Source organism: Phyllostomus hastatus, unplaced genomic scaffold (genome assembly GCF_019186645.2).
Source record: "Phyllostomus hastatus isolate PE091 unplaced genomic scaffold, TTU_PhHast_1.1 phas_scaffold_39, whole genome shotgun sequence".
NCBI lineage: Eukaryota > Metazoa > Chordata > Mammalia > Chiroptera > Phyllostomidae > Phyllostomus > Phyllostomus hastatus.
In genome coordinates this window covers 25,602,501-25,615,181 of record NW_025334028.1, presented here as the reverse complement: position 1 = coordinate 25,615,181, position 12,681 = coordinate 25,602,501, and the positions used below count along the sequence as shown (strand labels likewise).

The window sequence follows — 12,681 nt, the reverse complement described above, 5'->3', positions numbered from 1 at the left end:
ACATGATCTGACTTACATTTTAAAGGGATGATTCTAACTGTTGTATTGAAGATAGAGTGGAAAGCAGGAAGACCATTTGTAATCCAGGCAAAAGGATGGTGGCTCAGCCCAGATGGGTAGCAGAGGAAGTGGTGAGAGGTGTGTGGAGTCTGTATGTTGAGGGTAAAACCAGCAAGATTCACTGTCACCCCCATTAAAATGCAAGATCCCTAAAGACTTCTGTGTTTAACACATTCCTGATGGAAGTCAACTTTCTATCCATATCTATTAAAAGCACAAGTGAATGATTTCTTCCTGCCATAATGTGATTTATCTAAGGTCAAAGGCAGGAATCTCCTCTGTAACATCCCAAATTAATGAACATCTAACTAGCTTTTCTTTAAATTATGAAAAAGCTCATTAATATCAAAACAGCCTAAACTAAACATGTTATTTATTATATGATTCTATCAACTTGAACCTAACATGTTCCTCCACTTATACTCAGACCACTGTGTCACCTGTGTTGCTTCTAGTCGTTTGAGCTGATGGATCCAGGCTTACTGAGTGTCTGCCACATGTCAGGCACTATATTTGGTGCTTCATTTTATGAGATGGGGTTTATTGTTCCATTTATAAGCAAACTAACATTGAGAGAGGAAGTTTAGTAGTTTTCCAAGGTCCATAGCTAGTAAGTTGGTAGAATCAGGATTTTAAACCAAATCTGAGTTTAAAACTTGGATATAGAAGTATTTTATGAATATAATTTTACTTCCTTTAACATACAATGTGTGTATATTTTATAGGTTACATAGATATAGATAGTATGAAATATTTTACTTGATTCACCTTGTAGACTTTGTGGCAGTTATAGTGGTCTTCTTATTTTGTGGTTGAGGAAATGTCTCGATTTCCCCAGTCAGGAAGTAGCAGAGCTAGACCTTGAACTCTGTAAAAAGTTAGAAAACTCAGATTTTCTAACAAATAGACAAATAGACAAATAGATATAGCCTCTTCATACCTTTCTATTTGTCTAGCAAATAGCATTTTGATCCTTACTTAGTTGTATTATCTGCTAACTCACGTTGCCTCTTGTAAACATAAGGCAGCATTCAGCCATGAACTACAGTACATACTAGGTTGAATTCACTCAAATTTTCCTTCAGACTTTGTAAATGCTCATTCAAATCATGGATGTTCAAAAGACTGAAAGAAAATATCAAAATGATAAAAATGGTTATTTATGGTTTTTTTATATTTGTTTAATTTTTTAAATTTTCACAATGATTATATATCATTTCTATAATCTGAAATCAATAATATGTTTCCCTTTTTTAATATAATGGTCTTAATTTATTATTCTCCAACAGAATTGTTAAAGCATAAGTATTTTTACAATTCTAAGAATAGAAATATTTGTTGTTAAATTAGAATCATTTGTAAAATTGAATGAATTCTAATGTTCTTTAGGATCTTCTGAAGAAATACTCAGAGATGGATAATCAATATGAATTCCTAAATAGATTGTGTCTTGACTTGGAGAAGGAGATTGAAACCCAAAAAGTGCTTTCAGTTAAAATAAAAGCAAACCTATCACTTCCATATCCACAAACCAAACAGATTCATAAACTTCTCACTGTAAACCAAAGGTGTTCCATGGAATTCTACCGAGTCATGAAGAATCTTAAGGTAACACCTTTTTACTAATATCTTTGTAAATATTGCAATAAATTTTGCTTACAAACTTCAGTGTAACGTGCTGCTTTGCAAGTTGGCATAGTTGTTGCTTAGTGTATGCACTACCAACTGAATTAAAGATTATGTGGGTCTAAGAATTGCATGTGCAACATTTTCAATGCACCCAGGACCTGATAATTCGACAAAACCTGAGCTCTGCCTATGGGCCTAGATACTGTGTTAAGGTACTTGGCACACAGGTGTGGATAACATCTCAAATATTTCATAGTCTAGTGGGTGAGCTAGACATAAAGACAGATAATAGTAAGTGCAGTGATAGAAGTATATGCAGGTCATATGACAGACTAGAAAAAAAGTTAAAGAAGATGAGAATGTAGTTGAAGACAGACTCAGGCAATAAAGCTTGAATGGAGTTCATTTTGCAAATGGAGGGGAGCCACTGGATAGTTGTTTTAGGTTGTGGCAGTAACGTGATCAGATTGCCATTTTTGATACTTCACCTCAGATAAAGAACAAATGAGTTTGCATAGGACAAACCTAGTGACAGATAGAGAAGAGGCAGTTACAATTGTCCGGATGAAATCATGTGGGTGACTATATTACCAGGAAAGGATGAAAGAGATTAAAGAAGTATTTAGAAACTTAAAATAATCAGTCCATGTGATTGATAGTGGAAGTAAGGTAGAGAAGTTTAGATTGTTTCCCAGGATTTGAGCCTTGGCCAAGTTTCTGGGTAATGGAGATAGAAATTTGTGGAAAAAAGGAAGAGTGATGAAGCAGGAGGAAAAATCAGGTGTTTACTGTGAGATGTTTTGAGGCAGAAATACCTACGATGGAACATCCAAGAAGAGAAACTCAGAAGGCTTTGTCAACTGATGGTCACTGGTGCCAATTCAACACCAACAGGAATCTCCAATTTGGAGTGTGGTGAAGGAAACATTATCCAGTACAGAAAAGCTCAATTGTGATATAACTTAGTGATTAAAACAGCACAGCTGTGAATAGCTCAATTGTGATATAGCACAACTGTGAAAACACAATGGTTGTAGAAAAGCTCTGAGGCCAGGCGGCCTTGGAGCCAGTCCCCTCTCCAGCTAGACAACTCTGCTCTTAAGTGGTCTGCTGTGTTCTGCTTTGCTGAGACATCTACAGTGTTTCAGCTCAGCCAGGAAGACACCGACTTCGGTCTTAAGTGGAAAGGGAAAGCATGCTCTTAGAGGGGAGCTGGTTTATATGGGCAGAAGTCCCTGTTCCTGGACCCTGATTGGTCCATCCTCATGCAAATGAGGGCTCCAAATCTGCAGCTTGATTAGTACAAAAAGCACTGTCCTGATTGCTCAGATTACAGCTGCTCTGATGGACCAGAGTTGCACGGTTCTGATTGGATGGGGAAAGCCTAAGTCCTATTGGTTGAAATAGGATTCCAGAAATAACTTTATAAGGACTGGCTCAGCCGGCAGAAACAGTTAAGGCAGGCAGTTCAGTGCAGGCTTCTTTGTGAAAAGTGCAGTTTATATGAGAGGCCCCTGTGCAGAAATGGCTGCTAGGCTCTGTTTATTAAAATATCAAATAATTTAGACTTCCAGAATATGGACTGAAGAGATCTCAATTTGTTAATAAAAGAGCTCATTGGTGACCTTTGTTAGAGCAGTTTTAGTTGAGTGGTTAAGGAAGTGGCCAAGTAATAAGAGGTTAAGGAGTAGTGGAAGTTGAGGAAATAGGGAGCGGGTTTTCTGCTCTACCTAGTTAAATTTCCCCTCAGGTTCTGACAGTCTTTCACAAATCCTGACAATCAGATACCCAGAATTTATTAATGAAGTCCATGGAACATATGGCATTCAAATTATTGTCACCTTGAAGACAAACATCTAAACATGCTTGACAAATAGTCTTGAGGCATGGCACACCCATATTGGTTACTGAACCAAGACAGGCAGAAGAGGATGTTGAAAATGAGCATCAGGTATGTAGCTGAGAGACCTGGATGATTTAGGACAATAAAGAAAGTTGGATTTTTAGCGGGGGGAGATCATGTCACATTTTAAACATTGAAGGAGGTATTTTTAGTATATCCGTGAGGATATTCATCCTGTAGGATGCCAGAAATCAGGAACCAGAAATTACTCTTCCAAGATGCTGAGTTGGGAATAGAGAGAGGCTCTTTCCTTTTTCCTCACTCATCAGAGGATTTAGATAAATGACATGCCATCCCGTTAGTCCTAGTCTTAAATGTTTAAAATGTCCTCTAAATGTGATACAAGTTTAATTTCCCAATTTGTTTGTTTCTCTGCAAGTATGTGTTAAGCAATGTTATAATGATAAAGAAAGAACAACATGAATCCATAAATAAATTTGAAATGGTTTTTATTGATGAAGTGGAAAAGCAAAATGAACTGCTGATGAATCTTCAGCACCTTCCACAAGATTATGATGTACCATCCGGAGAACTAAGGGACCTCAGATTGAGCCAGAAGGTGGATCTACATATTGAGGTATAATTTATTTTAAATGAACTTAATTAGATTTTAAGCCTTTTTTATCAAGTAGAAAGGTACCTTTTCCTGTGGTTAGAGGCATTTTCATCTACCAAACATTAAAAATAAACTGCATACAGATGACATATTATAGACTTATACACCTGAAACCTATTTAATTTTATTAACCAGTGTAACCCCAATAAACATAGATACGTACATAAATAAGTAAACAAATAAATAATAAGCTGTAGAGTAACAGCTGGCCAGATGTAAAGAGTGCCAAGTAATAGAGTAACCTTCTTTCAGGATCCATGGATACAGAAAAATATACTTAATATCAGCAAGTGGGAATTCATGGAACCCCAGAATAAGTTTCTGAATGCCTTCGAAAACTTAGACTTGTGACTAAGAGTCAGAAACATTTTTATTGCAACCATTCCACATGTAGTGTTCTGTTCTCAACCAGAAGTGTGAGGTTAGCATCTCATTCCTAACAGTCCTGAAAGGTCTGCTATATGCACAGAAAAGTTACATCCAGAATCATGTCATATATTGTAATTATTAGTCCGGTTTATAGTTTTTTAGATTTTAAATCTAACAGGCAGAATTTGTAGGCCTCTGTTACATAGCCTATACTGCCAAAACTTTATTATTCAAATAACTAGAATGAAGCTTTAAATTATAATTTTATCTCTAATATAATTAGAATAACTAGATCTATATTTACTTCAAAAATATTAAGAATGAGAGTTCAGTAAGGTATTTTCCCCTTTTTATGATATTTGTATGATATTTAGATAAAAACTTCTCTATGTTCATACAATTCAATGCTTATTTTTTAACACAGGAAATTCTCAAAGATTTCTCAGAAAGTGACTTCCACAGCATAAAGACTGAATTTCAACAAGTACTGTGTAATAGGAAAGAAATGACCCAGTTTTTGGAAGAGTGGTTAAAGACACATTTTGATATAGAAGAGCTTAAAAGTGGCATCCAGAAAGAAAATGATAGGGTTTTTCAAGTGAATAAGTTCTATAATAACAGAATAATTGTAAGTAGTAATTTTTATTATGCTACTTCCTTCTTTTTGTTGTTTTAATTTTTCTACTTCATTCTTAAAGGGACTTAGAGCAACTGGATTTTAACTGTTTCCTTTATTTCACATGTGCTTTGTGAAAAAAATTAACAACTTCCTCTAACATGTTATGCTTCCTTAAGACACTTAAATATATCAATTTATACTTGTAAAGAAGATAACAAAAACATGGCTGTGTAATAATCAATTTCCACTTGTGAAATCTTGAATCTTACCACTCTCCTTTTTCATTTTCCACTGCTTCTTCAGTAATTGAGCCTTTTCCCTAAGAGCAGCCTTAAACAAGGTGACACAGGAGTCATGGTACAGCCACAGACAGGCCTGGCAAGCTACTTTAGTAAGGCCTCGTATGCTTTTCATCTCAGTGGGTCACTATCGTATGCACTATCCTTCAACCTGAGGTTCAAAAATGTGGTTTGTATCATTGTTCCCAAGGTGATTGGCCCTAGTAGACAGATTCATGAGAAGAAGTATTGCTTAAGATCAGTTTATTAATGTATTGTACTTTTCACTGATCAGAATATTAATTCTGCTTTCTGAAGTAATGTCTACTTTATATATCTGATAAAATATGTAGTATTCAGAAAGTTGCTTCTTGTATATACAGTTGGAACAAAGGGAGCTGAAGTATACAGTTTGTAAGATTGGTTTATCTCATGTATTTGGGTAGTTCTTTCCTAATACTTTGATTTCATCTGGAAACTATACCTAAATCACACTGAAATATAGATCATGTTTAATGGATAGTTAATCTAATTTGTTGAATACCTGGAGCAAGCAAAATAGTAAATGAACTTTAAAAAATAAGTCTATAATCAATAGAGAAAAGAATAAAAACCATGTTTAGATAAGGTGAAGTCCACATAGTTCAGGTAAACGCCATGTAATTTTCTTGTAGTATTGAGAGTCTAGCTGTATCTAGAAAGCAGGGGTTTCTACCATGTGGATCAGCATGGGTACTTAGCTTCTTTCAGCACTCTGGCAGTAAGAATTGGTAACTATGGTGTGAGGTCAATAGGTAACAAAATGCTTTGAAAGCCAATACTCGAGAGGCGGGTGCTGATATAAAGGAAAGTGGTTTTATTCTGGTACCAGCCCCCTGGAAGTTGGGGGACTCTCATTTCAAAGCCCATCTTAGCATCTCAGGTGTCCTGGCTAGTTCATATAAGGAACCACGGAAAGAGGGGACTAATGAATTTCTGGTGATGTGAAGTTTCTCAGCTCAGCCCTGGGGTGGTTTCAATGTTACTTCCTGCGAGCATCATCAGATAGTTTCCTCACTCCATCTACAGTTCTGCTGATATCTGGGAAGAGGACGTGCAGACAGCATTTCTGCTGATTCTGATATGAGCCAATGATACCCAATTCTTATGGTCAGGGTCATGCCTTGGTTAAGGGAACTGCAACTACTGATGTCTATAAAATACTTGTAAGGAAACTTTTAATACATGCATCTTCTGTGAGTTAGTTGGTACAACCTATATTCTGTAATTACCACCTGATTAGTATATTATGTTTATTTTAGTCGCTGTTAAAATTGGTCCAGAAACAAGGAGAGTCTAAGGTGCCAGCAAGAATACAACTAATTTAGGGTCCAAGTCTGATAGAATGACCATAAAGCCAGAAAGCAAGTTAAAGATAAGACCAATAAGCCATTTATGATGCGAACAAAAAGAATATCCTACAGGAATTAGGAAGCATAATTTCTGAGTTAGTTATCCTTTGATGTAAAAGATGGTATTGATTGTTATTCCCTGCACAGATATATAAAATTTTCAAATTAATTATTAGAATTCAGTGTATAGGAAAAATTCTTTTTTCTTTAATGGAATGAAACAGGAAAATTGTTTGTTTTTAAATATACTGGATTGCTCTGCTATTAGATGTCAGTTAATGTTTTATAATGAGCCATAACATGTAAAGACTTTAACCTACACAAATCTTTAAATTCCTTTTCATATGTTTGTACTGATCTAGTAACAAGATTATCATCTTCCAAATCAGTTTGAATCCTCTCCAGACCTTATTCTCCTTTACTCTCCTCATCAACATCCAACATCATCTGAAATTTCAGGAACCAATGCACCATAAAGAATGTTCACATTCTTTTATGTTGTTCACATACTATTCCAGAATGTTCTGAAACTGAATTTCAATGTATACCTTGTCCTAGAGTTTTAGTGCTTTTCATAGTCTTTTTAAGTATGTATTTGTGGTTTTACTATTCAATAGGCTATAGTGAATGAATCAACAGAGTTTGAGCAAAGAAGTGCTAGCTTAGCCAAAGAATGGGAGCATGACCTGAAATCAATGAAAGAAGAAAATGAAAAACTGTTCAAAAACTACCAAACTTTGAAGATCTCTCAGACACCCGGTGCCCTTGCTAATCCTACTACACAAGACGATAAGAATCTTCATGTTACATCAACAGCCAAACAACAAATCACAGGTGTATGTGATTTTTTAATATTTTTTCAATTTCTTTCATAATGGAGTTAAAGATGTATCTTATATAACATTCAGAGCAGAATTATCGTATTGAATGTATTAACTGAGGAACATGGACCATCTGTGTGTGTGTGTGTGTCTGTGTGAGGGGCTTGTTTTTTAAATATAGTTCTACTGTGACTATCACTCAATTAGATTAAGCTAGACATTGTATAAGGTCTTCTCTTCAGACTGTAAAACAAGTAACTCATAGCTTAATTTTTTAAGTGTATTTTATTGATTATGTTATTATAATTATCCCAATTTTTCCTCCTTTGGCCCTCTCACCCGGTACTCCCATTGCCTTTGGCTATACCCCCTTAGTCATGAGTCATACATATAAGTTCTCTTGCTTCTTTATTTCCTGTACTGTTCTTAACATAGCCCTGTCTATTTTGTACCTACCAATTATGCTTTTTAATCCTTGTACCTTTTCCCCCATTTCTTCCCTTCCCCCTCCCAGCTGATAACCCTCCAAATGATCTCCATACTTATAATTCTGTTCTTGTTCTTATTGTTTGTTTAGTTAGTCTGTTTGTTTAGATTCAGTTGTTGTGAATTTGTTGTTCTTTTTAATGTTCATACTTTTGATCTTCTTTTTCTTTGATAAGTCCCTTTAACATTTCATATTATAAGGGCTTAGTGATGATGAACTCCTTTAACTTGACCTTGTCTGGGAAGCACTTTATCTGCCCTTCCACTCTAAATTATAGCTTTGCTGGATAGAGTAATATCGGATATAGGTCCTTGCCTTTCATGACTTTGAATACTTCTTACCAATCCCTTCTTGCCTGCAAAGTTTCTTTGGAGAAATCAACTCCTTTGTACGTAACTCTCTTTTCTCTTACTGCTTTTTTAAGATTACCTCTTTATCTTTAATCTTTGTCAGCTTGAGTCATGATGAGTCTTGGTGTGGTCCTCTTTGGGTCCAACTTGTTTGGGACTCTCTATGCTTCCTGGATGTATATGTCTATTTCTTTCACCAAATTAGGGAAGTTTTCTTTCATTATTTTTTCAAATGAGTTTTCAATTTCTTGCTTTTCCTCTTCTCCTTCTGGCATCCCTATCATTTGGATATTGGCACATTTGGAGATGCCCCAGAGTCATCTTCTACTATCCCCATTTTTTGAAATTCTTGTTTCCTCTTGCTGTTCTGGTTGAATGTTTATTTCTTCCTTGTGTTCCAAATCATTGATTTGCATCCCACCTTCCTTCTCTTCATTGTTGGTTCCCTGTAGATTTTTCTTTATTTCACTTAGTGTAACCTTCATGTCTTCATTTATGTTGTTGCCATACTCTATGAGTTATTTGAGCATCCTGATCACCAGTGTTTTGAATTCTGCATCTGATAGGTTGACTATCTCTGTTTTGTTTAGTTCTTTTTCTGGGGTCTTGTTCTATTCTTTCATTAAGCCCATATTTCTTTGTCTCCTCAATTTGGTGGCCTCCCTGTGTTTGTTTCTGTGTATTAGGTAGAACTGCTTCAACTCCTTCTTAGCAGAGTGTCCTGTTGTAGAAAACACACTATAAATCGTGTGGGTCAGAGTCTTAGGTAATCTCCAGGGCTGGGCAACGCACTTAACCGTTTTGTGGCTCTGTGCGGAGGGAGGACTCACAGAGAGGACTGTGCCACTACCTGGCTTCTGGAGGTTTTCCCAGCACTCGCCCCATTTCCATTCACTTGACCCACTCCCTGTATGCAACTGGCGTCCTTCCAGCTGTTGCCCTGGTGTTGAATCCCAGAGTGAGTGGCTTTGTGTACGCTTTAAGACTTTGGGGGCCCTTAGAGTGAGGTTTCCTGAAAATCCAGGAGTTTCTGCCACCTTCCCAACTCCCACTAGTTTTTACATCCAGAAGTTTTGGGGATTTATCTTCCTGGCGCTAGAACCCTGCGCAATCTGGCTTGGGGTGGGAATCACTCACTCCCACCACACGTGAGTGTAGTACTGCTCTGCCCGCTCTGCCTCTATGCACCATGCTTCTTTTCCTCACCTCTCCGCCTCATCTCCACCCCTTTTACCCATCTGGATGAGTGTGGCTTCTTTGAATCCTTAGGTATCAGACTTCATACAGCTCAATTTTCTGAGAGTTACGGCTGTTATTTGTTTTGAGATTTAGTTATAATTCCTTTTTGCGGTTGCATGAGGAGGGAAAACGTGTCTACCTATGCCTCCATCTTGTCTGGAAGTTCTCATAGCTTAATTTAAATAATGACTATATGATCCATGTAAGGTGTTATTACCCTACATTATAAATTTCCTCAAGTGTGTGACTTTTTATTAAACTATAATCTGTGTCTGTGTATAGAACTAGCTTAGAGGGAAAGACCAACTTCGCTTTTTCCAATTAGTATCTACGCTTTTAATATTGGTTAATATTATAATAAAAAATATAAGAGGCGCCCAGGCTGGTGTAGCTCAGTGGATTGAGCGTGGGCTGAGAACCAAAGCGTCGCAGGTTCGATTCCCAGTCAGGGCACATTCCTGGGTTGCAGGCCGCAGCAACCACACATTGATGTTTCTCTCTCCCTCTCTCTCTTGCTCCCTCCCTTCCCTCTCTAAAAATAAATAAATAAAGTCTTTAAAATATATATAAGAGGCTAAAAATATAATAGATTTGTTACACAGATTAACGTGTGTCCAAAAATTTGTTCTTATTTGAATAATCCAATTACTTTATTCATATTAAAGATTTTATTTATTTATTTTTGGAGAAAGGGGTTGAGAGGAAGAGAGAGAGGGTGGGAAACATCAATGTGGGAGAGATTGTCTCTCACACGTGCCCCGACCCAGGACCGAACCCACAACCCAGTCACGTGCCCTGACCAGGAATCAGACCAGTGAGAGCTCTGCGGGCCAGTGCCCAACCTGCGTCACACCGGCCAGGGCTATTCAGTCACTTTAGTTTAATAATTACCACTGGAAACTAAGAAGAACCTGAGTATACAGTTTATTGATTTGCTGATCACAACAGACTTCAGTCAACTGGTATACATAAAAATAGTGAAAATATGAAACTCATCTACCAAAACATAAGATAAAGAAGCAGAAGGAAATTCCATCTTCAGTTACCCCAGGAAAAATACTCTACCAGTAATAAAATATAGGCTTTTAGTTTATACTTAAGCCAAATTAGAGCAGTGTAGAGTGTTTTGGTGATGATGCAGGAGTATGCAAATAGAGCAGTGGAACAGCATAGAGCATTCTGCAGTACATTTAATACATAGTGACGGTAACCTTCAACTCAGTGGGGAGGGGATGATCTGCTCATTACTTGGTTCAGATCAACCAGATAGCCACCTGGCAGAACATAGGTCTGGATTCCTACCTTACTCATTAAACAATAAATTCTGGGTGGGCCAAAAGAAACAGACATTCTCCAGGAAAATCTGCATGTGTGTAGATGAAGATAATCTTATAAATGTGAACAAATTCAGGTATTTTGTACTTGCAAAAAAAAATAAACAAAAACAAAATAACCTAAATGTTCACCAGTAGTTGATGGATTAACTAATTTATGGTATTTCCATGAAACAGGACACATATATCTATGAAAACAAAACTGTAAGGTCTGTATGTGTTGGTAATGGAAACTTCAGGAAAATATATTATCAAGTTATAAAAAAGATGTAGTAGTATATGTTTAGTATGTTCCTATTATATGTATGACTGGCTATTTTTATAAATTGTGACTTTCTGTATGCGTAGATACACATAGAAAGTTTCTGGGAGGATACCCTTGAAAGTGTTTCATAGTCATTGCTTGGGGTCTGTGGTGGGGAAACACCCTGCATTTTATGCAGTTGAATTTTTCCACATGCTTATGTTTTTCAGTTGGAAATCCAGGTAATGACAATAAAGGGAAAGATACATGTATTACTTTAAAGGGGCAATTAACAAATGTACTTTATTTAGTGTTAATTTAAAATGTGAGTGAAAATTTAAAATACTTAGGACTTTACTGTGCCAACCAGTAAAGAAAATAAACACTAAATATAATGTAAAATCTGGGCATTTTAGTCCAAAAATCATCAGCTTCTAAATAAAGAAATAATGCATGTGTAAATTGTGTGACATTTGGCTTCTCTTCTACCCTTTGCTAATGAAATTTGTGAAAAATTAGTATCTCTGTATGATCATCGTTGTCTTAAACCTATATAATATGATTCTGTCTTCATGGCAGAACTTATATATCTGTCCTTTTTTTTTTGACAGAAAATTCAAGAGCTGGAAACTTCATTACGTGAAGCTAAAGAAAGTGCTATGCATAAGGAAGTCAAGATTGTAAAGATGCAGAAAGAACTGGAGATGACTAATGACATAATAGCAAAACTTCAAGCTCAAGTTAGCGAATCAAATAAGTGTCTTGAAAAATCAAAAGAAATGATCCAAGTACTTGAGGTAACTTCACAAACTTATATAAATAAAAGGGGTTGTTTTTTTCCTTTTACTGCTGAATTTAGCAGATCATTTGGAAATCTAATCTTTTACCCAACTTTCTATTAGCTATGTATGTGTCCTGTTCAGTATTCAAGCTTTGAAAAAGCAAGTGACAACTTAGAAGTGAAATGCAGGAGTATATTATCATGCACAATAATGATTTTTTATCTTTCTAGAAAAATAATTTTTAAAACACATAGAGATATTATTATTTATAGTTTAAGATGTATGTTCATTTTTTAAATACTTCTTATCTAAATGTTTAACACTCCTTATTAGATAAGTATATTTTAAAATTCTTCTTTCCTTTTTTTCTATTTGGTGCCCTCGTTATTGAGTCCCCCCTTGTAGGTGGTAGCCTTTGGGCCGAATCTGGCCTGTTTCCTTATAGAAATAACATGCATTTGAGTGTTTTTCAACTTGAATGTTATTGCACATCACACTCTCATGCTTCTCATCCTTACCACTCCCTTTTGATTTAGCCCCAGCCATTTCTCATGTTTCT

General features: G+C 36.1%; 1 protein-coding gene across 5 annotated transcripts in view; it reads left to right on the top strand.

The window, feature by feature from the left end:
- CENPE (centromere protein E) overlaps positions 1 to 12,681 on the top strand; it is a 63,185-nt gene that overhangs the window by 41,308 nt on the left and 9,196 nt on the right. For all 5 annotated transcript variants that reach the window (XM_045820414.1, XM_045820413.1, XM_045820411.1 and 2 more), the window contains 5 exons: positions 1,450 to 1,668; positions 3,972 to 4,169; positions 5,002 to 5,205; positions 7,483 to 7,701; positions 11,952 to 12,137. In XM_045820414.1, coding sequence (XP_045676370.1) covers positions 1,450 to 1,668; positions 3,972 to 4,169; positions 5,002 to 5,205; positions 7,483 to 7,701; positions 11,952 to 12,137 — 1,026 coding nt within the window. The remainder of the gene's footprint in view (positions 1 to 1,449; positions 1,669 to 3,971; positions 4,170 to 5,001; positions 5,206 to 7,482; positions 7,702 to 11,951; positions 12,138 to 12,681) is intronic.